Below are 26,636 nucleotides of genomic sequence, written 5' to 3'. Positions count from 1 at the left end.
TTCCCATATTGACCATCTGAATGATCTGCGGCTCAACTGTTCATGTCCTTACAGAAAAACCGCATGATTTCAGGTGGAAAATCACGTTATCACATGTTGCTTTACATGTTGTCACGTTATCACATTAACTTCACATAAGATCAGATGTGATCACATGAAAACATGTGTGTTTGGAACAATTCACGTGATCATGTGAAATTCATGTGGGTTTTCCTTAAGTGTGACTTCTAAGACGAAACCAGCTGTTTTTCACCATCAAGATAAAATTGGTAACAGCTCCATTTCTTAGAGCAGGGCTCTCCAACCCTGTTCCTGGAGAGCTACCTTCCTTTTCAATCTAACCCCAGTTGTAACTAACCTGATTCAGCTTCAATCAGCTAATTATTAGAATCAGGTGCACTAGATCAGCGTTGGAGCGAAAACCGACAGGATGGTACATTAGCTTTCCAGGAACAGGGTTGGAGATCCCTGCTTAAAGGTGAGACTACAAAAACTAGGTGACAGTTCAGTAAAAAGTGACACGGCAAAAACCAAGTGAAAACTGAATAAGAAAAGGCTGGATCCATTTTTATGTTAAAGCACAGCTTCTGATTTCATACAAACTCCAAGTGGAATGTTGCAGAGGAAGACCTACAGAAAGACACAACTCAACAAATACAGGTATGTTTTGGACCTGTCTTCCAGTCCAAATAAAGGAATGCCGGCCTATCAAAGAGCAAGGCGGGACAGAGGCACTCTTCATGGAATTAAAATACCTTTGTTGTGGTGGCATGTTCAATGGAACAAAATCTTAACTCAGGCCTACCTCCTGTCTACGAGCCAGCCGAAGGTGATGTTCCCCACGATGTCTATGACCCCCAGGATAGACATGAGGAAGGCGGCCTGGTGGTGGCTTACGCCCACATCCAGTGCGTAGGGCACAAGGTAGACGAACGGCAGGCTGCAGCCGCTGGCTAGAAACAAGAAGCTCACCGCCAGCATCAGGAAGTCAGGCATCAGCAGGAAGCGGTACTCCTGCATAGACTTGAAGCAGCGGCTGCCTTTGCTGTTGTTAATCGCCAGAGGTTCCTCTAACGTGCTCACCACCTGAGCTTTGACCCTATATCCACAGTCGGTATCCAATGGGACCGGACCATGGGCCTCCTCTTCTTCTTTCAGAGTGATAGGGCGCAGTAAGGCCCCACAGACACACAGATTGGAGACAACGCCCCCCAGGATGAGTAGGGCCCCGCGCCAGGAGTAGTGCTCTATAAGCAGCTGGACCACAGGGGCCAGGATGAAGGTCCCGATGCCACTGCCTGACATGGCGATCCCGTACGCCAGGGCTTTCCTCTCACAGAAATATGACCCCACCATGGCAATGGCAGGGGTGTAACAGAGGGAAAATCCAATACCTGAAAATCAAAAGAGGAAAAGGTTGTTGTTGGTATGCCATGATCCATACTAGGGCATGTTTTTGGTACAGTATGTCTACCCAGTATCCCTGAATTATATGACGTGTGAATTATAGGGGTTCCTAATGATACTGCAGTTGCCCTTTTAGGTGCCTGTCTGAGTGAGTGGGGCAGGAGGATGTCAGGGAAGACCCACCTGTGAGGACCCCCAGGGTGAGGTACAGGTACTCCAGGCTGGTAGCGAAAGAGCTGAGGACCAGGCCGATGGAGGACAGGAAGCCCCCAAGGATCACAGCGATGCGGCACGAGAGACGGTTCCCAATGAAGCTGCCTAGAGGAGCTTTCAATCACAACACAGTACACATGTTAGTATGGGACTCAATTCCTCATTTTATGATTGGATCCCCTCGCCACCAAATACGATTTGGTTGCACCCGGTCTCCAGAGGCAGCAACCCGTTCACAGTAAAGGGAAAAAGAGCTGAGCATGGCTTGTAAGGATAACGGAGAAATGCAATATTTTTTCTCTCTTTCCCTTTTCATCGGTCTGCATGTATTGTTTTAGTCTGCATTAACAGTTCAGCAGCACGCGCTACCCCGCTCTCTCTTTCTCTTTGTGGTGTTTGCTGAGGCGAGGTAGCGACATGTTTTGAAAGTTTAAAACGAGTAAAAGTTCATTAACATTTTATACATGTATTCCTATGTTGTGTAACTAGTGAACTATTGGTGATGAGATAACATTGTGTAAAAAGAGTGTTATACCGAGTGATACTGATGCATGCAATGTTAGGTTGGCTATTTTTGCTAGGCTAACGTTAGCTAGCTGCCTAAGCTTGCACCTAAAGCACAGTATGTGGACCTTTTCCTTTTGAATTGCAGTTTTAGATGAGCAGCTCTTAGTGAGTCAGTGTTCACCCTACAGAAAAAGTAGCTATTGCCCGTAATGGAGGTGCCAACATCAAAGAGGAGAAAAGTACAGAACATAAGATATTTTGGGGGAGTGCAGAGTACTGTAAATCAAAATCAAATCAAATTATATTCGTCACATGCTTCATAAACAACAGGTTTGGACTAATAATGAAATGCTTACACAGGGGCAATTTTCCCTCTAAACTGAACTGTGCCATGGACTGCCACACAAATGAAATATCAGTCCGCGCAGAGAATCACGAGACTGAATTTCACTTAACTTTCTAGAGTATTCCCCTTTAGTTAACACTATAAACGTTTCACTCTACTGTGGGAAATGTGCTCAAATCAACGCAATATTAGACACTTTCAATGTAACAAACCAAAACAAAATGAACTATGCAAAACTAACTGTGCAAGAGATTTTCTTGTAGGCAGAGCGCATTGGAGTAGGATTCTATAGCATTGACATGCCACGATTCAGGCCTGTACTCTGTGATTTGTGCCATTCCTTTGAACTGGACAGCATGAGCAGTCATGAGTAGATGCGCTTGTTTTGAGATCAAAGTGAGAACTGCATGAAGCAGTGGTGTAAAGTACTTAAGTAAACATACTTGAAAGTAACTCTTAAGTAGTTTTTTGGGGTATATGTACTTTACTAACTTTTACTTTTACTCCACTACATTCCTTAAGAAAATAATGTACTTTCTACTCCATACATTTTCCCTGACACCCAAAAGTACTCGTTACATTTGGAATGCTTAGCAGGACAGGAAAATTGTCTAATTCAAGCACTTAAAGACAAATCCCTGGTAATCCCTACTGCATCTGATCTGGCGGAATGACTAAAGACAAATACTTTCTTTGTAAATTATGTCTTTAGTGTTGGAGTGTGCCCCTGGCAATCCATAACTTTAAAAAACAAGAAAATCATGCCGTCTGGTTTGCTTAATATAAGGAATTTGAAATTATTTATACTTTTGATACTTAAGTATATTTTAGCAATTACATTTACTTTTGATACTTAAGTATATTATAAAACCAAATACTTTTAGACTATTACTCAAGTCGTATTTTACTGGGTGACTTTCACTTTTACTTGAGTCATTTTCTATTACGGTATCTTTACTTTTACTCAAGTATGACAATTGGGTACTTTTGCCACCCCTGGGATGTAGCCACCTGTGCACATTTGTTCATATTCTTTGCTAGTTAGTTATTAGCCCAGTTTTAGCTAATTTCTAGTCAACAATGGGGGAGCTGTTGCTTCCTACAAGAGCACAAAATGTGTGCATTTCTAGCCATCTTTGAAAAGCAAGTCAGAGAAGAGCTTTTTTTATGTCTTAAAGGGGCATTGTTGTATTTTGAGACAGTCTTGAATAAGCTAAGTAGTCAATAGGCAGAGGGTAGCATAATTTGTCTGATTCTCTGTATTCGTGGTATGGGAATCATAATGTTTTTGTTTTTTATAAAGTGGTTTCTTGCATCAAACAACACATCCTTTTCAGTCACCTTGTCTGAAGCACAAGTGGGTAAACAGGTTAATGTCAAGCCCTACATGTTTTTTTCAAAAGTCTCATGGAATGTAGGCCTACATTGAACACCACGCATTTGCTGCTACTGTAAGCTGAATGATAGAACAGCTATTTCCATGTTAAAATGTTATGGGATGCATTTTTCTCATTGTTGTTTATGTTAGGCCACTCTGCTAGGCCTACATTATGATCAAGTAGTCTACTTGGCCACTGCTAAAACTGTAACTTAAAGCGGGTACAGCCTCAGTGTTTACAGTAAACGCGCGTCGGAAATTGCACAGAAATTTCACAATGTTCAAGTTTGTGCTTCAAAGACCTGAAATTTGCTCAGTGCTGAATTTTTTTTGAGGGAATATTACTTGCGGGCCCTTCCCAAAAATGCATAGAGAAAGAAATAATAGAAAAGTAAAACACGGAATAATAGAAGTAATAATAGATACACAATGAGTGACAATAACTTGGCTATAGACAAGGGGTACCAGTACCGAGTCAAAGTGCAGGGGTACGAGGTAATTGAGGTGGATGTGTACATATAACTAGGAACAAAGTGGCAGATAGTAAACAGTAGTAGCATATGTGATGAGTCAAAAAAGTTAGTGCAAAAACTGGTCACTGTAGATAGTCCGGTCAGCTATTTGGTTAAATGTTTAACTATCTATTTAGCAGTCTTATGGCTTGGGGGTAAAAGCTGTCTAGGGTCCTGTTGGTTCCAGACTTGGGTGGCTGGAATGTTTGACAATTTGTAGGGCCTTCCTCTGACACCGCCTGGTATAGAGGTCTTGGATGGCAGAGAGCTCAGACCCAGTGAAGTACTGGGCCGTATGCATTACCCTCTATAGCACCTTGTGGTCGGATGCCGTGCAGTTTCCCCACCACGCGGTAATGCAGCCAGTCAAGATGCTCTCAATGGTGCAGCATAGGGTGTGTGTGTCTGTCACCAGATCTCACCCCAATGTGTGTGTGCGCATGTCTTAGTCACCAGATCTTAACCCACACACACACTTATGGGAGATTCTGGAGCGGCAGCCTAAGACAGCGTTTTCCACCACCATTAACAAAATGGTATATCACCAAAGCTTATTCCAGACACTTGTATAATCTATGCCAAGGTGCACTGAAGCTATTCTGGCAGCTTGTGGTGGCCCAATACCTTTATGTTGGTGTTTCCTTTATTTTGTCAGTTACCTGTAGCTAGCTAGCTAATTACACTGTACAATTCATAATAGACTGGTACTATGTAGTCAGCTAGCTAGCTACAGTGCATTCGGAAATCATCATTCATCAATCATTCAGACCCCATGACTTTTTCCACATTTTGTTACGTTACAGCCTTATTCTACAATTGATCATCAATTTACACACAATACCCCATAATGACAAAGGAAAAACTGTTTTTTTACATTTCTGCAAACATTGAGCTCAGATTGTTTCCATTGATCATCCTTTAAGATGTTTCTACAACTTGATTGGAGTCCACCTGTGGTAAATTCAATTGATTGGACATGATTTGGAAGGGACATACCTGTTTATATAAGGTCCCACAGTTGACAGTGCATGTCAGAGCAAATACCAAGCCATGAGGTCAAAGGAATTGTCTTGTAAAGCTCTGAGAGGCAAAGATCTGGGGAAGGGTACCAAAACATTTCTGCAGCATTGAAGGTCCCAAGAACACAGTGGCCTCCATCATTCTTAAATGGAAGAAGTTTGAAACCACTAAGACTCTTCCTAGAGCTGGCCGCCTGGCCAAACTGAGCAATCGGGGGAGAAGGGCCTTGGTCAGGGAGGTGACCAATGGTCACTGACAGAGTTCTAGAGTTCCTCTGTGGAGATGGGAGAACCTTAAAAAAGGACAACCATCTCAGCAGCACTCCACCAATCAGGCCTTTATGGTAGATTGGTCAGATGGAAGCCACTCCTCAGTAAAAGGCACATGACAGCACATTTGGAGTTTTCCAAAAGGCACCTTAAGACACCTGTCTATATAAGGTCCCACAGTTGACAGTGCATGTCAGAGCAAAAACCAAGCCATGAGGTCGAAGGAATTGTCCGTAGAGCTCCGTGACAGGATTGTGTTGAATACTTATGTAAATGTAATATTTCCCTTAAATTCTTTAAATACATTTGATAAAATGTCTATAAACCTGTTTTTGATTTGTCATTATGGGGTATTTTGTGTAGATTGACGAGGGGAAAAAAACTATTTAATACATTTTTGAATAAGGCTGTAACGTAACAAAATGTGGAAAAAGTCAAGGGATCTGAATGCGTTCCGAATGCACTGTATACATAATGCCTGCCAGTGAATCAATTATTTATCTAAAAAAAGCAGAATCGAATTAATGTTAATAATCTAACCCCATCATTGTTAAGGCCAGACATTTTTGTCATATGATAATGGTATTTGGTCATATGATTATGGCAGGGGTCAAAGACAGACAGTAGAGAGAGTGACAGAGAGAGAGTATCGACCATGTTGAGGCAGGGAGAGGGAAAACGGGTCGTCAACAACTCCCCATCTTTGCCGACTGTAGCCCATGTGCTATAACAAATGTTGTTGCCTACATTCTAATTTCATTTGGTTGTCATGGCAGGGGTCAGAGACAGGCAGTACTGTGACGGCCCTGAATTTGTCTGAACCGTCTCAGTGCTTCTCCTTCCAATAGGTGCGGTTCCCCTTTTAATTCCCTATTAAATAGCCAGCATCAGCTAAGCAAAAGTGGGGTTGTGATGGTGGTGCAAACGTGGATGTGTTCAACCCTCAGTTCCTGAAGCTTTTTTACTCTGTTTGTTTTGTTGTATTTAAAAGAGTGCTTTGTAGCCTTGTCTCAAGTTTAACCACCAGGATCGGATCCACTCATTTCTTCCTTTGGACTACACATCTCAGTTAGTCTCCGCTGTTTCTTCATGGCCTTTCTCTGCTGGATATCTGTTGGCTGATTGGATTGTCTGACAGACTACAACTTACTTGCATACGGTATTTCATTTGTTTGAGTGTGATTTATACCGTGTTGATTTATGTGGTCAGTTGTAGTTGAAGACTTCTGAGATGTGATACTCTTTATGGTTGTGTAGTAAAATAGTTTGATATGGTGAATGTATGATTGAGACTGGGTTTACGCTACACTTTATGAGCGGACAAACATTGAGTGACTAAGGTCACTTGGGTTCACTGAACTCCTTTACCGGGCTGGACTTTTTATGCCTGAGGTAAGGAACTTTTCTTGAGGAACCAGAGATCATGGTTTGTTATATTATTATGTGTGTGATCATTTATTTTGGTAATACAACCAACGCAAAAGAACAAAGTTGTTTTGAAGTTATTTCCAATGTTTTAAGAGTTTATGAAAAGTGTATGTCCACACTGACTTTTACATGAGTCCTTTGTATTGGTGTAGACTTGACGGACCGGATGGGACTCATTCCCTCTCAAACTAAAAGGAGAAATCTCTATTTTCTTTGGTAGGCACAACCTACCTGGCACCCTACAAACAATAACCTCAAGTCAAAACCGTTACAGTAGAGAGGGAAATAGAGCACTGCCCATGTTGATGTAGGGAGAGGACAAACAGGTCATCAGGTGAGAATTTGAGTTACAAGGCACTATCAGTCCCCCGGACCCCCTTAGAAGGGGTGTTGACACCGAAACATGTTGACCGTGACCCCCACCAATATGCAACATAAAAAGTTACGCCCTTCGGATTGTGTACTGCACTAGAGCAGTACATAGTGTCTTGTTTTTATCCAAGCAAATGTCTGGCAAACTGCTGCCAAAAGACCGGTGTATGAATGATTTGAGGCCCAGGGGGAATATGGGCAAACCAGAGCTTTACTTTTCTCACACCCTGACACAATAAAACACATGCAGATACAGGAAAAAAGGGTGGAACACCAATTCAGCATAATATTAAGCTCCGATAAGATACACTACATGAACAAAAATATTTGGACACCTGCCTGTTGAACATCTCATTCCAAAATCATGGGCATTAGTATGGAGTTGGTCCCCCCTTTGCTGCTATAACAGCCTCCACTGTTCTGGGAAGGCTTTCCACTAAATGTTGGAACATTGCTGCGGGGACTTGGGCTATTAGGCCTGGCTAATAGCCTTTATCTCAAAGGTGTTCAATGGAGTTGAGGTTCAATGGAGTTGAGGCCAATCAAGTTCTTCCACACCGATCTCGACAAACCATTTGTGTATAGACCTCACTTTGTGAGGTCTAAACACAAATGCTGAAACACATGCTGAAACAGGAAAGGGCCTTCCCCAAACTGTTGCCACAAAATAGGAAGCACAGACTCATCTAGAATGTCATTGTATGCTGTGGTGTTAAGATTTCCCTTCACTGGAACTAAGGCACCTAGCCCTAACCATAAAAAACAGCCTCATTCCTCCTCCACCAAACTTTACAGTTGGCATTATGCATTGGGGCAGGTAGCGTTCTCCTGGCATGTGCCAAACCCAGATTCGTCTGTCGGACTGCCTGATGGTGAAGCGTGATTCATCACTCCAGAGAACACGTTTCCACTGCTCCGGAGTCCAATTGCGGCAAGCTTTACACCACTCCAGCCGATGCTTGGCATTGCGCATGGTGATCTTAGGCTTGTGTGCGGCTGCTTGGCCATGGAAACCCATTTCATGAAGCTCCCTCCGAACAGTTCTTGTGCTGTCATTGTTCCAGAGGCAGTTTGGAACTCGGTAGTGAGTGTTGCAATTGAGGAAACACGGTTTTCAGCACTCGGAGGACCTGTTCAGTGAGCATGTGTGGCCTACCAGTTCTCGGCTGAGCAGCTGTTGCTCTTAGACGTTTTGACTTCACAATAACAACACTTACAGTTGACCGGGGAAGTTCTAGCAGGGCAGAAATTTGATGAATTGACTTGTTGGAATGGTGGCATCCTATGACGGTGCCACATTGAAAGTCACTGAGCTCTTCAGTAAGGCCATTCTACTGCCAATGTTTGTCTACGGAGATTGCATGGCTGTGTGCTCAATTTTATACACCTGTCAGCAATAGGTATGGCTGAAATAGCCAAATCCACTAATTTGAAGGGGGGAGACCACATACCTTTTCTATATATGTAACTCACCAACTGGATTTGGTCTTATGTAGCAAAATATGTTTGTTTTTTTAATTGGATAAAGTAGAGACTCAGAGCTACAAAATGGTATATCATACACTGCATTTGAGGAAACAATGGGAACGTAATACTGCTTTGAAAGTTGATCAACTTGTAAACTCACTTTTGAGAAAACCGTCTTTCAATGTTTTGGTACTTCTATAGGAGAGCCCTTATTTGTCTACACCCATTCAGCATTGTTCACAGTCACACCCTCTTAAGCCTTAGCCAAGCGTTCTGTACTAACTTGCCAGCTAATTCCAGACAGCTAAGAGAGAGAGAGAGAGAGAGAACAGCTAACTGAACATTATTCGCCCTAGCAGAGCTCGTTAGGCTGTTATGTTATCCAGAGCGTTGGTGACTGCAACTGTGCTGTCAGATTGTCTGTTCGTAAATTCAGAGTGTTTCGCGTTCAGAGCGCTCTGGCCAAAAAGTAGGGTTGATCCAAAAGCTCTGACCTCACGACAGTCAGAGCTAGCTAACAGTACACTTTAACTTGACATTAGGTTTATGCAGTTTTACTACGCAATAAAAAATAAATAAAATTAAAAGCCGTGTTCGACATGATTACCTAAACATACTGACCAGCTCCAATAGACAGACGCATGCTATATGGCAGACCAATACAAACTCATCTCTTGGCATGTCCGGTCCACTCATTATCTCAGCCAATCATGGCTAGCGGGAAGGTTGCTGACTTTTTCTGTAGCTAAACCAACTAGACTCGTAATTTAACAATTGTATTCATATTTACAGATGGCATAACAGTTTGATAGTAAGGCACATGAAAGTTCACATGTTCAAGAAGGCATTTCTGCCAAAAAATGCATTTTGATAAAAAAATACTTTTTACATTCAAACGGTTCTACTGTGAAGTCGTGACTTGCGACATACGCCTAGTTTCCTGAATCGGGTCACATATAGTGTACCTCACTGCCAGTTTCAACATGTATAAATAGATGCAAGTACATTTTTCTCTTTTGCCACTTTTATTGTCACTTTGGACCATTGATACTGTGAGTAAATACAAGACAAAGAGTTGCAAAATGTGAACCTAGAAGAGAGGTTTGTGATCCGCAGAAGTCCTCTGTGACCCGTGCTGACTGGCCTTGGCATACACCTGCCTGAACATGTTACCTAAGTCAGCCTTGAGTCTGCTATGAGTCAGTTTAAGGGTCTATTTTTACATGCTTTTTCAAAACAGTCTCTATCATGGTGTCAAATTTCACTGGGAGCAAGCGAAATAAACAAACTCCCTCTATGTTGGGTCATAGTGTTGTGACACTGTTTTGGTATTTCAAGATGTTCTCTGTGTGTTGCTGACTTTGTTCTCTCAAGAGCTAAATCAACAGGAAAAGAAGCAAACTCCTCTCTCTGGTGTCTGCTTTAGTCAGACATGGGGTTCTCAGTACTTCATTCGACTGCACTAATGTGTACCTACTAATAAAATACAATCCTATGATTCAACCCAAAATGTTTTTTAAGAGCAATCAACATGTCCAAAAGATCTATAGAAGATCCAAAGAAGATCCACGCACTTAAAAAACACTAAACCATAACTTCTGTTCTATGTAAGGGGGTCAAACAGGGAACATCCCAATCTAAGAACGCAGCAAAAACTGACCAATGGGTTGGCTGAGTTGCAAGGACACATTGCCAGTCAGCAGCCTGTGACTTTATCAACTTAAGCATACAGTAACTTTGCTGTGTGATTGTAAAAAGCACATTTACATGACATTGTCTTCATCATGTGTCCTAATTGGAAGCAAAATTATGTACCAAATATCAAACTGGCTTAAAAGCTTATATTGTTTTTATTTTTCCTTTGTTTAACTAGGCAAGTCAGTTAAGAACAAATTCTTATTTTCAATGACGGCCTATAAAAACCCTGGGTTAACTGCCTGTTCAGAACGACAGATTTGTACCTTGTCAGCTCGGGGATTTGAACTTAGAACCTTTTGGTTACTAGTCCAACGCTCTAAGCACTAGGCTACCTGCCACCCGAATATGTTTACATCCTATGAACCAAATCCATTTCATGACTACCCTGGTCATTGAGCAACCTGTCTAGACCACACATTCCAAGCCAGTGCCAGGCCGAGTGTGATGCCAGATCACTGTTGCTGAAGCAACACTTGACTGATGGCCATTTGTATTTATATGTATTATGTATCCCCACTAGCTGCTGCCAAGGTATAAGCTACTCTTCCTGGGGTCTGGCAAAATTAAGGCAGATATACAATTTTAAAAACATTACAATACATTCATAAAATATTTCACAACACACTAAGTGTGTGCCCTCAGGCTCCTACTCCACTACCACATATCTACAACACAAAATCCATGTGTATGTATGTTATTGTGTGTGTGTATGCATGTGTCTGTGCCTATGTGTGTGTTGTTTCACAGTCCCCATTGTTCCATAAGGTGTATTTTTATCAGTTTTTTCAAATCTGATTCTACTGCTTACATCAGTTACCTGATGTGGAATAGAGGTCCATGTAGTCATGGCTCTATGTAGTACTGTGCACCTCCCATAGTCTGTTCTGTACTTAGGGACTGTGAAGAGACCTCTGGTGGCATGTCTTGTGGGGTATGCATGGGTGTCAGAGCTGTGTGCTAGTCGTTTAAACAGACAGCTCGGTGTTTTCAACATGTCAATACCTCTCACAAATACAAGTAGTGATGAAGTAAATCTATCCTCCACTTTGAGCCAGGAGAGACATGCATATTATTGATGTTAGCTCTATGTGTACATCAAAGGACCAGCCGTGCTGCCCTGTTCTGAGACAATTGCAATTTTCCCAAGTCCCTCTTTGTGGCACCTGACCACCTGACTGAACAGTAGTCTTGCTGCAACAAAACTAGAGCTTGTAGGACCTGCCTTGTTGATAGTGCTGTTAAGAAGGTAGAGCAGCACTTTATTATGGACAAACTTCTCCCCATCTTAGCTACTGTTGTATCAATATGTTTTGATATGTTACTCCAAGCCGTTTAGATATGTTTGATATGTTACTCCAAGCAGTTTAGTCACCTCAATTTTCTAAATGTCCACATTATTTATTACAAGATTTAGTTGAGGTTTAGGGTTTAGTAAATGATTTGTCCCGAATACAATGCTTTTAGTTTTTGAAATATTTAGGACTAACATATTCCTTGCCACCCATTCTGAAACTAACTGCAGCTCTTTGTTAAGTGTTGCAGTCATTTCAGTCGCTGTAGTACCTGACGTGTATAGTGTTGAGTCATCCGCATACATAGACACACTGGCTTTACTCAAAGCAAGTGGCATGTCATAAGTAAAGATTGAAAAACGTAAGGGGCCTAGAAGGCTGCCCTGGGGAATTCCTGATTCTACCTGGATTATGTTGGAGAGGCTACCATTGAAGAACACCCTCTGGGTTCTGTTAAAGGTCACTCTTCATCCACAATATATCAGGGGATGTAAAGCCACAACATCTAAGTTTTTCCAGCAGCTTATGATCAATAATGTCAAAAGCTGCACTGAAGTCTAACAAAACAGCCCCCACAATCTTTTTATCATCAATTTCTCTCACCCAATCATTAGTCATTTGTATAGTGCTGTGCTTGTTTAATGTCCTTCCCTATAAGCTTGATACAAGTCTGTTGTCAATTTGTTTACTGTAAAATAACATTGTATCAGGTCAAACACCATTTTTTCCAAAACTTTACTAAGGGTTGGTAACAGGCTGATTGGTTGGCTATTTGAGCCAGTAAAGGGAGCTTTACTATTCTTAAGTAGCGGAATGAATTTTGCTTCCCTCCAGGCCTGAGGGCACACACTTTTTAGTAGGCTTAAATTGAAAATATGGCAAATAGGAGTGGTAATTTCGTCCGCTATTATCCTCTGTAATTTTCCATCCAAGTTGTCAGACCCCAGTGGCTTGTCATTGTTGATAGACAACAATATTTTCACCTCTTCCACACTCACTTTACGGAATTCAAAATTACAGTGCTTGTCTTTCATAATTTGGTCAGATATACTTGGATGTGTAGTGTCAGCATTTGTTGCTGGCATGTGATGCCTAAGTTTGCTAATCTTGCCAATGAAAAAAATCATTAAAGTAGTTGGCAATATCAGTTAGTTTTCTGATGAATGACCCATTTGATTCAATGAATGATGTTGTTTGCTTTTTTCCCCCAAATGTAATTGAAGGTGCTCCAAAGATTTTTACTATAATTTCTTTGTTTCACAATGTAGTTTTTTCTTATTTTTATTCAGTTTAGTCACATGATTTCTCAATTTGAGGTACGTTTGCCAATCGGTTGTGCAGCCAGACTAATTTGCCATTACTTTTGCATCATACCTCTCAACCATATAATTTTTACATTTCTCATCAATCCACTGGGTTTTAACAGTTTTTACAGTCCTTTTCTTGATGGGTGCATGCTTATTAGTAACTGGGGTAAGCAATTTCATAAATGTGTCAAGTGCGGCATCTATTTGCTCCTCATTACACACCACTGACAAATATTCTTTACATCAACAACATAGGACTCACTACAAAACTTATTGTATGACCTCTTATACACTATATTAGGCCCAGCCTTTGGAACTTTGGTTTTCCTAGATATGGCTACTATATTGTGATCACTACATCCGATGGATCTGGATACTGCTTTCAAACACATTTCTGTAGCATTAGTAAAAATGTGATCAATACATATTGATGATTTCATCCCTGTGCTGTTTGTACCAGGTTGCAGGCACTGGTTACAGTTTAACGTTTTTTCTTGAGTGGGCAGCTTTATGAATATTTAAATCACCCAGAAAATATACCCTGTTGATATCACATACATTATCAAGCATTTCACACATGTTATCCAGATACTGACTGTTAGCAGTAGATGGTATATAGCAGCTTCCCACAAGAATGAACTTTAGGTGTGGCAGATGAACCTTGTAGCCATATTACTTCAGTATTTAACATGATGACTTACCACATAGCATAGTGGTGCAGTCCACCAGACTGTGGATCCAGGCTGTCCCTGAATAGTCCCCACCAAAGTGCATCTGAAACTCCACAAAAAAAATTGAGATGCATCTGGAACAGAAGAAAAAGATCAAGATGAAGAGAAATCATGACAAATAAGGATTATCTTGCATATTTTAAAATGTCTCAGAACTTAAACATGTATGTTTCCTAGTGGTGTATCTGTCACAAATTTGACACAAGTCTCAATGGTGTGCATACACGCACACACACACACGGTCTGACAAGCACATACACACCAACACACCATTTCTGGTGTTCTCAGAACACACTGAGGTTTCTTCGATTATGTAATTACTCTTTTCCAGCTAGACATGGTGATGACCTGAGCGGTCGGAGGGAGCGATGCAACCGTAATGAATTGTGTAATCACGAAGCTGAGGGGAGAGCTGTAAAAAGCCTGGGACGTGTGGGAAGAACGCCTGCTTGGGGGGTAATGAACCACAAGCTCCTACGTCCGAGTCTGCAGAGAGGCTGCACCTGTACAAACAGAGGAATAGCACCAGTCAGGCGATAAGGCCCAGATCACTCAGTGTGAACGTGACGACCATCTGATCCTCATGTCCTCCCCAGCACTGGCCAGAGAACGCACATGTGGGGACCTACATAGGGCGGCCCTCCGTCAGCCTGCTGTTTCCTTACACACACACAAACGTGTATACACACACGCTGTCCGCTACAGCTGGTTTAGGGGTTTAAACTCACTCACTAGACCTCAAAGGACCTTGGGATCACTTATGCATATCAAGAAAGTAGAGGATCGGACTGCCTAGACTTATTACCTTTGGTTACTCTCAAACCCGTGGAAAATTTCACCCATTCCTTCCAATTCTGACCTAATATTGCAATGTGCAATAGGGTAAAGGTTCAAGGTGACAATCTGGGCAGGCATTATCAGTTTACAACCATCAGTGACCAGGTTGCTGTTTGAAAATTATTGAATAATGTTGAGAGGGACATTCCAACATGCTCTTCCTTGTTTAAATGTTTTCCAATTCTAATCTACACAAAGGATTGTCTGATGGAAATGTGAGACTATAATCTCCTTTATCACTCACCCAACAGGTCTTCATCTGACTGAACACATTTTTTTCAGTAACGCAATTCACTAAACCCCCTTCACCTGGGTAACAAAGCATGAAATGTGAAACCTTGAAAAACAACATTTTAGAGGAGACCTACAAAAATGTATTTGTTCCAGCAAACAGTTCGCCAGAGTTTTTTTTCTGGCAAGCAATTCTCTCAAGATTCTATTTGAATCTGTGGCAAACCTGTGGCAAGAATATTCATTGCCATTAGTGACAAACCGTTTACCAGAAGCCGTTTCTGGTGAACACATAAGTTCCAAGACCAGTAACCGTTGGTGACCAGTCAGGGGGAGAAGGAAAATAATTTGGAAAGCCATCTACCTAGCTACCTACCGAAATTGTCCAGTGAGCAGGGGTTGGAACCGGTTCAGGGAACAGAACCGAAAACTGAAAAATAAGGAACATTTTTAGAGGAACAGAACCAGAACCGAGAACTAAAGTGATCAATATTGTTCCAGAACAGAACCGTTATTTTAAAAGCATGGGAATCGGTTAATAATGTTATTTTATGGGCATTTTTTTCAGTCCCACAAAAAACGCAACAAAGTGCCTGTGCAAAGCCCTCACTGTCACTCAAACTTGTTCCAGTGTCTGCCTGCCTGCCTGCCAGCTGAAAATCTTTGCCAGTGTGTGTGTGGTGTACTTGCCCCTCCCCCTCCTTCCAAAGCATACATAGTCTACTGTAGCTACTGACGTTACAGGGGTGATTCAGAAATTAGGGAGAGCAATGTTTAATTAGAGAATAATGGATTAACTTTTTCAATGATAGTTAAGGATACTATAGTTGTCATGTTTCACATTGGATTTATTATCTACAAAAAGCTAAGATGTGTTTTTATTTTAATTCTGGTGGCGCTCTGAACACGCAAGCTTGTTAGCTAGCTAAGCTTGTTAGCTTAGTTTATGATCAATTAGCCTTTTAAAATGACAAACTTGGATTAGCTAACACAACGTGCCATTGGAACACAGGCGTGATGTTTGCTGATAATGGGCCTCTGTACGCCTATGTAGATATTCCATCCAAAATCTGCTGTTTCCAGCTACAGTAGTCATTTGCAACACTAACAATGTCTACACTTTCTAATAAATTTGATGTTATTTTAATGGACAAAAAATGTGCTTTTCTTTGAAAAACAAGGACATTTCTAAGTGACCACAAACTTTTGAACGGTAGTGAATATTGATTTCAGGGTTTAAAAAAGAAACAAGAACAATATAAACCGTAACTTTTTGGGGGTTCGAACTGATTCAGAACTTTATTTTGATAGTCGGAACAAAACAATTGGGAAATAATGTTGGTTCCAACCCCTGCCGTTGAGTGTCTAACTTATTCATTAAACATCATAAGAAACTTTAAAATGGTGTTAGCGAATTGATGCTTAGTTAGCAATGTCATGTTTTATCGGATAGAGTGAAACACATTTTGGCTAGTGCTTAACGTTAGCTATCATATTTTTGCACAATTAATGTGATAGTTAGCTAGCTAACTAATGATTTGCCTAGACACTTATATTTTTAGGTGAATAACTTGCTGTCTTAGTACCAATATGCATGTCAATATGCTAGTGTCACCGTTCAGTAGCATGTTAGCAACAATATGAGCTAACTTGACATCAAAGCAAAACTTTACTTTTGCAGATGGATACCGTTCCCCTACCCGTGGTGTTGGTTGAGGCTGCAATGGGAGGAGGATGCATCAACAACCTAGAAAGATGTTAGTGGTGCACTCCCTCATAACACTTGTTTTTGAGTGATAAATGAATGTATCGTCTTCAAGCTTGAAAAGGAAGCTATGTAAATGGATGTATTATTCTGATAAATGTAGCCTTCATACATTCATTCTTTGTAACAATTAGATCTCTCATTGCTTTAAACTAGTAGCTAACTCATCTTAATCACGTGTTGTTAATTCTCTCTTTCTTTCTAGAAGCAATCAGCTACAATGCAAGAAGACAGATTAAGGCCTTCAATCAGACTGAGGACAGAGAAATATGTGCGTACCTGGTTAAGGTTTCTTGCATGCATGGCTTTGTTAACAATAATTAATTTTGGAAAATAATATGAATTCCCATACTAGGCATAAATACATTTTATGTTGCATTTCTTCCACCCAAGCCTTGTACACCTGAGTCAGGAAGAAGAGACAACTAGTATTTTACATTTAGCAGATGCTCTTATCCAGAACAATTTACAGTAGTGAGTGCATACATTTTCATACTGGTCCCCCGTGGAAATCAAACCCACATCCCTGGCAATGCAAGAGACATGCTCTAGCAACTGAGCCACACAGGACAACTAAACTTAGCAAAAAAAGAAACGTCCTCTCACTGTCAACTGTGTTTATTTTCAGCAAACTTAACATGTGTAAATATTTGTATGAACATAACAAGATTCAACAACTGAGACATAAACTGAACAAGTTCCACAGACATGTGACTAACAGAAATTGAATAATGTGTCCCTGAACAAAGGGGGGGTCAAAAGTAACAGTCAGTATCTGGTGTGGCCACCAACTGCATAAGTACTGCAGTGCATCTCCTCCTCATGGACTGCACCAGATTTGCCAGTTCTTGCTGTGAGATGTTACCCCACTCTTCCACCAAGGCACCTGCAAGTTCCCGGACATTTCTGGGGGGAATGGCCCTAGCCCTCACCCTCCGATCCAACAGGTCTCAGACATGCTCAGTGGGATTGAGATCCGGGCTCTTCGCTGGCCATGGCAGAGATTGCCTGCAATGACAACAAGCTCAGTCCGATGATGCTGTGACACACCGCCCCAGACCATGACGGACCCTCCACCTCAAAATCGATCCCGCTCCAGAGTACAGGCCTCGGTGTAACGCTCATTCCTTCGACGATAAACGGAAATCCGACCACGAATCACCCCTGGTGAGACAAAACCGCGACTCGTCAGTGAAGAGCCCTTTCTGCCAGTCCTGTCAGGTCCAGCGACGGTGGGTTTGTGCCCATAGGCAACGTTGTTGCCGGTGATGTCTGGTGAGGACCTGCCTTACAACAGGCCTACAAGTCCTCTGTCCAGCCCCTCTCAGCCTATTGCGGACTGCCTGAGCACTGATGGAGGGATTGTGCCTTCCTGGTGTAACTCGGGCAGTTGTTGCCATCCTGTACCTGTCCCGCAGGTGTGATGTTCGGATGTACCGATCCTGTGCAGGTCTTGTTACACGAGGTCTGCCACTGTGAGGACGATCAGCTGTCCGTCCTGTCTCCCTGTAGCGCTGTCTTAGGCATCTCACAGTACGGACATTGCAATTTATTGCCCTGGCCACATCTGCAGTCCTCATGCCTCCTTGCAGTATGCCTAAGGCACGTTCACGCAGATGAGCAGGTGCATGTTCATTAATTGTTTATGGTTCATTGAACAAGCATGGAAAACAATGTTTAAATCCTTTACAATGAAGATCTGTGAAGTTTTGGGGATTTTTACGAATTATCTTTGAAAGACAGGGTCCTGAAAAAGGGACATTTCTTTTTTTGCTGAGTTTAGTAGATAACTGGCTCTTAATGATCAAGTCCCCAGTCTAGATTGAAGATCATAATTAGTTGATTAGTTTGAATCACTTGTGCTAATGCTTGGCTGAGAAAAATATTGTATACTGTGGCTCTCTAGGAGCAGTTCGCCACACATTTAAAGGTAGCTACAGTAAGCCTAAGCCTCAGTTTACACTAGCTACCTCATTTGTTTATATAGCATTTATACAAGACAGAAACATTGCTTCCTTGCTGAAAAATATATAGAATGTATGTTTCAGTGAAAAGCATAGCAACATCAAGGTAACATTGTAACAGCTGACGCTGTTTTTCCAAAGTCAAATCCGCCCATTAGCAGCTGAGTCTACCAATAAAAATGTTTCCAGTAATTGTTTTCAGTATCCTAATGTTGTTTTTGTTTGGTGTTTTCTGATTGTTTCTGTGCATGCATTCAAGAAGCTTTGGACGAAGGACTTCCACAAAGAACTATCTCCAAAGTTCACTCAAAAAGGCAATAGTTCTGAACTGGGTTTGATTCAGTTTTTGTTATCTAAATTATATATATTTTTTATTATCTTTTCAAATTCCATTGGTTAAAAGCTATTGCTCAGTCATCACTTGGCTCATGTAAATTCTGTAGTTAATCCATTAAACATCATTTTACATTTACATTTTTTTTTTTTTTTACATTTTAGTCATTTAGCAGACGCTCTTATCCAGAGCGACTTACAGTAGTGAATACAGTTCATACATTTCATTTCATACATTTTTATTTTTTTCCATACTGGCCCCCCGTGGGAATCGAACCCACAACCCTGGCGTTGCAAACACCATGCGTTGCAAACACCATGCTCTACCAACTGAGCTACAGGGAAGGTCATCCTAAGGTCAACATCCCCAATGTGTTCACATTTCTCTCATGTAAATGTTATTTGGGAAATATTCAGTCTTTACTTTTTTCTTCATTAGCATGCTGATGATTTCAAGTTGTATTGATTTATTTTGATCTGTTTAGACATCGAATACATGTTGTTTAGAATATTTAGTAAGTTTAGTTCAGTTTTCTCTGTGAGAAGTAAGTTCATTTAAAGTTATATGTGATTTGGTTTACGTAGATACAACATTTCAATGTTAATACAAAATTCAAAAGGCACTCGCACATCTGAGCTATCTTTGTTGCAGGTGCATGCCAACACTTGAATAAGATGAGAAAAAATAAGAAACCTGCACCCTGCTCTTGCTAGTATCACTGCTCTTTAATAAGCTTTACGTATCGGCCTCAAAGCCTTTGTCAGAGCTTTTGTGAGTGTTTATAATTTGCACCCTTATGTAGACATTGCTCCCCCCCCCCCCCCACATCTTTTCAATGCATCGAATGGGGTTGGAGTCGAGGAAAATACCCTAAAGGTCTTAATGATGAAATGCCCATGCATGTTATGTTGTAAATGTGAACATGAATTAATGCCACTACTTCAGACTACTCTGACGTTTTCTCTTGCACTGTACCAAATGATTTGTGAAAACTTAGATGATAGGTCGATGTCCTCATTGTGGTTTTACAGACTTGTTTAATGCGTTTTACGTACACGCTTTATGAGAATACTTATGAAATGCACATTGTTATATTTGGTAACACCTGCTTATTTTCCCTTGACTCCAACCCCATTCGATGCATTGAAAGAATGTGGGTGGAGCAATGTTGTTAATACACAAAGTAACCAAAAACCTGATATCATTTGCATACATAATGCTTCCCAGAATTGTTTGCCAGAAGTTCACAAGTCGCCGCAACAGTTTGCCACAAAACTAATTTCCATGTGAAAATATTGTCAAAGATTTGTCACAACTATTTGCCAGAACTAAGCCTGTTTTTTTCCGGGTAAGGGTAGATGTTAAAACACAACCATCCTCAGTCAGAGTGTATTGCGCTTCAATGTAGTTCTATACTGAAGGCCTGCTCCTGACCTGCAGGTTGTTTACCAGGCACCCAGTGTAACCTGAACTGGTAAGTGTGATGGCAGAAACACAAGATACCACTTGCCACTTTAGTAAACCGGAGTCTTCTTCTCAAGTTATACTCAGTCCAAATTGCACTAAATATAGAGTTGACTTTGACCTGTACTACATATATTATAAACATTTCATCATACCATAATAGTGTTATAGTTTGAAAATCATTTTCAGATGTATTTAAAAGGACATACAATTTTTCTGTGTAAGATGATAATAAGTATTGGAGAATAAGTATTTTTGAATACCTTTCAACTCACGCACTTTATTAGGTACATAGCCCACCATTATAGAATGGGTGGATAACCTGCATCAAGTTTGGTTAGAATTATTGTTGAGTTTTGTTTGAAATCATAATTTGTCCCACAAACTTAACTGTACTCAAACATGTAATAAAATTGCTAATAGACTGATTTGTTAGGATGCCCACATACACTGTAACATAAACACACATGCTTATCACTCCACAGTTCCCAGAGTTGGGTCAGGTCCCAGGGGATCTGCAGTGACTCTCTCCAGCTGCCAGACTTACCTAGTGACGGCACGTGTGCAAACAGTGACCATGAAGCAGCCGGCCACGATCACCCAGCCCCAGCCCCCATCAGGAGGGGGGACTGCTGGTCTCTTCTTCCCCTGAGCCATAGCCGCAGCATGAACCATGCTCAGATCCTTGTTCTGTTCACTCGGTTTTCTCCTGTTCTCAGCCAAGATGCCCCAGGTACACCTCGCAGACAGACAGCCTCACACAGTCACACCTAGAATGGGTTGCACTGATTGTTGAAGAGGCTGTTCAGTTCACTTCAGTTACACTGTTGTAGAACACAGGGAGAAGCAAAGATACTAGCTAAGACTCTATAAATAAGTCAAAAGGAGGCTTGGAATCATTGACAGGCATCAACTGAGATGCAGTATCCATAAACAAAAAACCTCAGACATCTTCTCTGGGTCAAAAACATGTCCAGCCCATTCAGCATTTGTTGAAGAGCTAGCCTACAAACAAGGCTAGTCACTGCTGATGCGCATGTTGAAATACTTCACTCCCCGGCCCAAGCAGCACAGTGAGGCGACAGGGTAATGACGTAGGAGTCCATGAGAGGAGGTGTTTACTGGCAGGGTGTCAGGGCTAACTCGGGGTGGTACAATATTAACTTCAGACACTAGCAGCCGTCTGCTGGCATGACTTCGGACCCTGTTGAAAAGCTGTGACATGTGCTACCCTATAACACTTTCCATCTCTGCAGCTTTGGTTCCTCAGATGTCCATTGGCCAGTTGATTTGGCCAACTTTCATTTCCCTTAAATGTACTCCCACGTGCAGCAAAAAAGGTTTTGATTGACGAATGTCAGTTAATGTCAGTACTTAAATCAGTAATCTTAATCAGTAATCCAGTGTAATTTAAATCAGTAATCCAAACGCACTAGCTCTATGATATCTTTATATGGAAACTAAATAAAGAGTTAACATTTTTAAATAAGAATGTGGAGGATATACAGTGCCTTCAGAAAGTATTCATACCCCTTGACTTATTCCACATGTTGTTGTGTTACAGCCTGAATTCAAAATTGATTAAATATGTTTTTCTCTCAGCAATCTACTACACACAATACCACATAATGATAAAGTGAAAACATATTTTTTTGAAATCTTTTCAAATGCATTTAAAATTAAATACAGAAATATCAGAAATTAAATACATAAGCATAAGCATTAAATACATAAGCACAGAAATTAAATACATAAGCATTCACGCCCCTGAGTCAATACTTTGTAGAAGCACTTTTGGCAGTGATTAAAACTGTAATTCTTTCTGGGTAAGTCTCTAAGAGCTTTCCACACATGGATTGTGCAACATTTGCCCATTATTGTATTAAAAATTCTTAAAGCTCTGTCAAATTGGTTGTTGATCATTGCTAGACAACCATTTTCAAGTCTTGCCATAGATTTTCCATTGATTTAAATCAAAACTGTAACTCAGCCACTGAGGAACATTCACTGTCTTAAACATTCACTGTAAGCAACTCCAGTGTAGATTTGGCCTTGTGTTTTAGGTTATTGTCCTGCTGAAAGGTGAATTCATCTCCCTGTGTCTGGTGGAAAGCAGACTGAACCAGATTTTCCGGATTTTGCCTGTTCTTAGCTCCATTCCATTTATTTAGTTTCCTGAAAAACGTACCAGTCCTTAACAATTGTGACCCGTTTGGCAGAAATGCCTTCTTGAACATGTGAACTTTCACGTGCCTTTATAACAAACTTGTATGCCATCTGTAAATACGAATAAAATTGTAAAATTATGAGCCTAGTTAGTTTAGCCACAGAAAACTGCCATACCAAGCAAAAAGGCAGTAACTGCTTTTTTGGTCGAAAATGAGTTAATGTCATTTTTGCTACATTAAATACATGCTTAATCATGTGGACAAGTATCCTGCCTCTATTGTATTGTGTTTTGGAGAAAATGGGGGTCATGTTAGCAGTAACTGCATAAAGTTACTGTGAAACCAAGGTAAATAAAATACATTTTTCTCAGTTCCACGCTATAAGCAACTACTGCGTTTTTGCTTGGTAGGGCAGAAAAAGAGAGCAACCTTTCCTCTAGCCACGATTGGCTGAGATAATGAGTGGGCTGGATATGCCGAGAGATAAGTTTGGATTGGTTTGCCATATAGCATGCTTCTGTCTATTTGAGCTGGTCAGTATGTCTAGTTAAACCTGTCTAACGCTGCTTTAAAAAAATGTATTGCATAGTAAAACTGCTTAAGTGTTGCTCTCCACTTTCCGGAGGACCGAGTTTTGAAATCTGTGGAATTCGAGTATGATAGCTAAGGAGATGGAGAAAACACCTGTCTCCGGATTACATCTTCAAATTAAGGGCAGCCATGGCATCCGACAGGAGACGCGTCCATCCATGATGTATATGGGTAAGATAGTCTATCTAGCTACATTTTCAGATATTACATGTTTCTAATTTTGACAGAAAGTGGTTTCATTTCAAGTTAAAATGCACTGTTAGCTAGCGTTAGCTGGCTGGCTCACTAGCTAATGGTACGTTTATGATATTATTATTCGTATCTCAGAGCCATTTGTTTGGCTAGTTATAGCCTAATGTTAGCTAGCTAACATTGTACCTGGTTGGTTAGCTACCTGCAGATTCATGCAGGGTAGTAATGCCATGAGCTGGGATTATGGTTCATTGTTTAGCTAGCTAACTAGCTACATGTCTTAACCTGTTATGGCTAGGGGGCAGTATTTTCACAGCCGGATAAAAAACGTACCCGATTTAATCTGATTATTACTCCTGCCCAGAAACTAGAATATGCATATAATTATTAGCTTTGGATAGAAAACACTCCAAAGTTTCTAAAACTGTTTGAATGGTGTCTGTGAGTATAACAGAACTCATTTGGCAGGCCAAAACCTGAGAAGATTCCATGCAGGAAGTGCCCTGTCTGACAATTTCTTGCCCTTCTTGATTATCTCTATCCATTACAGAGGATCTCTGCTGTTACGTGACACTTCCTACGGCTCCCATGGGCTCTCAGAAGGCGGCAAAAAGCTGAATCGTGGCTTTGCAGGCTCTGGTTGAAAAAAAGTAGCGCGTTTGTGTAGTGGCTGGTTACAGTACTGTGAGACTCAGGCGCGTGCCCGCGTCGACAGAATGCTTTGTTTTCTTTCGTCTGTTTACCTAAACGCAGATTCCCGGTCGGAATATTATCGCTTTTTTACGAGAAAAATGGCATAAAAATTGATTTTAAACAGCGGTTGACATGCTTCGAAGTACGGTAATGGAATATTTAGAAATCTTTTGTCACGAATTGCGCCATGCTCGTGGCCGTGATGGCTGGGCTATCTACTGAGAATATTGAAAAATGTGCTTTCACCGAAAAGCTATTTTAAAATCGGACATATCGAGTGCATTGAGGAGTTCTGTATCTATAATTCTTAAAATAATTGTTATGTTTTTTGTGAACGTTTATCGTGAGTAATTTAGTAAATTCACCGGATGTTTGCGGGGGGTATGCTAGTTCTGAACATCACATGCTAATGTAGAAAAGCTGGTTTTTGATATAAATATGAACTTGATTGAACAAAACATGCATGCATTGTATAACATAATGTCCTAGGGTTGTCATCTGATGAAGATCATCAAAGGTTAGTGCTGCATTTAGCTGTGGTTTTGTTTTTTGTGACATTATATGCTAGCTTGAAAAATGGGTGTCTGATTATTTCTGGCTGGGTACTCTGCTGACATAATCTAATGTTTTGCTTTCGCTGTAAAGCCTTTTTGAAATCGGACAGTGTGGTTAGATTAACGAGAGTCTTGTCTTTAAAATGCTGTAAAATAGTCATATGTTTGAAAAATGGAAGTTTTCGGATTTTAGAGGAGTTTGTATTTCGCACCACGCCCATCATTGGATATTGGAGCAGGTGTTCCGCTAGCGGAACGTCTAGATGTAAGAGGTTAACAAAAGACTCAACTATTCAAGTAACAATTTTGGGTGCATTCGATTTCAGTGCACTCTGGTCTGTGTGTGCCAGAGCGCAGAATTATGGATGAATTTACGAACGCTCAACACACGCTGAATATGACCGGTGTCAGTAAACGTTGGCAAAAAAAGCATAATTAAATTGTTGCCAGCAGCACAGTTACAGTCACCAACACTCTGGATAACAAGAAAACAGCCTAACCAGCTCTGCAAGGATGAGTAAAATGCTCAGAGTTTGGGAGTGGGCTAAAGCTTAAGAGGGTGTGAACAATGCTGAATGGCTGTAAACAAAGAAGAGTTCTCCGGTAGGTATCAAAACATTCAAAGGCCATTTTCTCAAAAGTGGGGTTACAAGTTTATCAACTTTCAAAGCATAATTACTTTCCCATTGTTCCTCAAATGCAGTGTATGATATACCATTTTGTAGCTCTGTGTCTCTGCTTTTAACCAATGTAAAAAAACACTATTTCAAATTTTGCTACATAAGACCAAATCAAGGCGGTTGGTCACAATTACAAGCATTTTTTGCAGTATTACTTTAGTGCCTTGTTGAAAACAGAATACATGTTTTGGAATATTTTTATTCTGTGCAGGCTTCCTTCTTTTCACTCTGTATTGATCCATCCTCAGTCACCATTGGCCTTATGGTGAAATTCCTGAGTGGTTTCCTTCCTCTCAGGTAACTGAGTTAGGAAGGACACATGTATCTTTGTAGTGACTGGGTGTAAGTGTAATTAATAACTTTACCATGTTCAAAGGGATATTCAATGTCATTTCTTTTTACCCATCTACCAATCGGTGCCCTTCTTCGCGCGGCATTGGAAAACCTCCCTTGTCTTTGTGGTAGAATCTGTGTTTAAATTCACTGCTCAACTGAGGGACCTTACAGATAATTGTATGTTTGGGGTACAGATATAAGGTAGCCATTAAAAAATTATGTTAAACACTACTATTGCACACAGAGTGAGTCCATGCAACTTATGTGACTTGTTAAATACAGTTTTACTCCTAAACTTATTTAGGCTTCCCATAACAAAGGGGTAGAGTACTCAGCTTTTCATTTTTTATGAATTTGTAAAAATGTGAACAAACATAATTCCACTTTGACATTATGGAATATTGTATGTAGGTCAGTGAAAAATTCTCGATTTAATACATTTTAAGGCTGTAAAACAATTGTCTACATTTCTAGTTGGTTAAAACCTGTCTGACTCCATTGCTTGAGCTGCTGAGCCCATGGCAACCACATGCCTGGTACAACATGGCCAGAGCTACATTATTGCACAGCAGGGAGAATAATCTACTGAATATCCTTTTGAGTTCATTGAATCCAAACTATTACTACATAGTCCAATCTAGGTAAATTGTCCATCTAAATGTTGCTGATAAAAATAATAATAGATCATTTCATGACATGTTTGTATATCATTGTTTTGTTAACCTTAGAACTTAGACATTTGCCACAGTCGGCAAAGTATTGATTCTGAAGTTTAGGAGATTCAATATTGCACTTAAAATTCATCAGGTAAAAACATGGGATCATGCGATAAATGTTTGAGCCTCATATAATTGAGGCTGCAGAAAACAAGACAACGCAA

General features: G+C 40.7%; 1 protein-coding gene and 1 long non-coding RNA gene across 3 annotated transcripts in view; one reads left to right on the top strand and one right to left on the bottom strand.

Moving 5' to 3' along the window:
• The window catches only part of LOC106589385 (monocarboxylate transporter 12-B), a 30,662-nt gene that overhangs the window by 3,498 nt on the left and 528 nt on the right, over positions 1 to 26,636 (bottom strand). The window contains exons 1-4 of one of the 2 annotated variants that reach the window (XM_014179285.3): positions 21,090 to 21,284; positions 13,918 to 14,021; positions 1,591 to 1,734; positions 806 to 1,394 (exon numbers count right to left, since the gene is read on the bottom strand). In XM_014179285.3, coding sequence (XP_014034760.1) covers positions 806 to 1,394; positions 1,591 to 1,734; positions 13,918 to 14,021; positions 21,090 to 21,217 — 965 coding nt within the window. In that variant the 5' untranslated portion in view covers positions 21,218 to 21,284. Of the gene's footprint in view, positions 1 to 805; positions 1,395 to 1,590; positions 1,735 to 13,917; positions 14,022 to 21,089; positions 21,285 to 26,636 lie in introns of those variants that run through there. The other variant, XM_014179289.3, reaches the window with a different exon arrangement.
• Positions 6,533 to 21,094, top strand: LOC123731472 (uncharacterized). The gene is made up of 3 exons (XR_006762616.2): positions 6,533 to 6,811; positions 16,697 to 16,772; positions 16,986 to 21,094. It is a non-coding gene; the product is annotated as an uncharacterized LOC123731472 (long non-coding RNA).

This window comes from Salmo salar, chromosome 28 (assembly GCF_965601325.2).
Source record: "Salmo salar chromosome 28, fSalSal1, whole genome shotgun sequence".
NCBI classification, from domain to species: Eukaryota; Metazoa; Chordata; class Actinopteri; order Salmoniformes; family Salmonidae; genus Salmo; species Salmo salar.
This window is presented reverse-complemented; position numbering and strand designations above follow the sequence as displayed.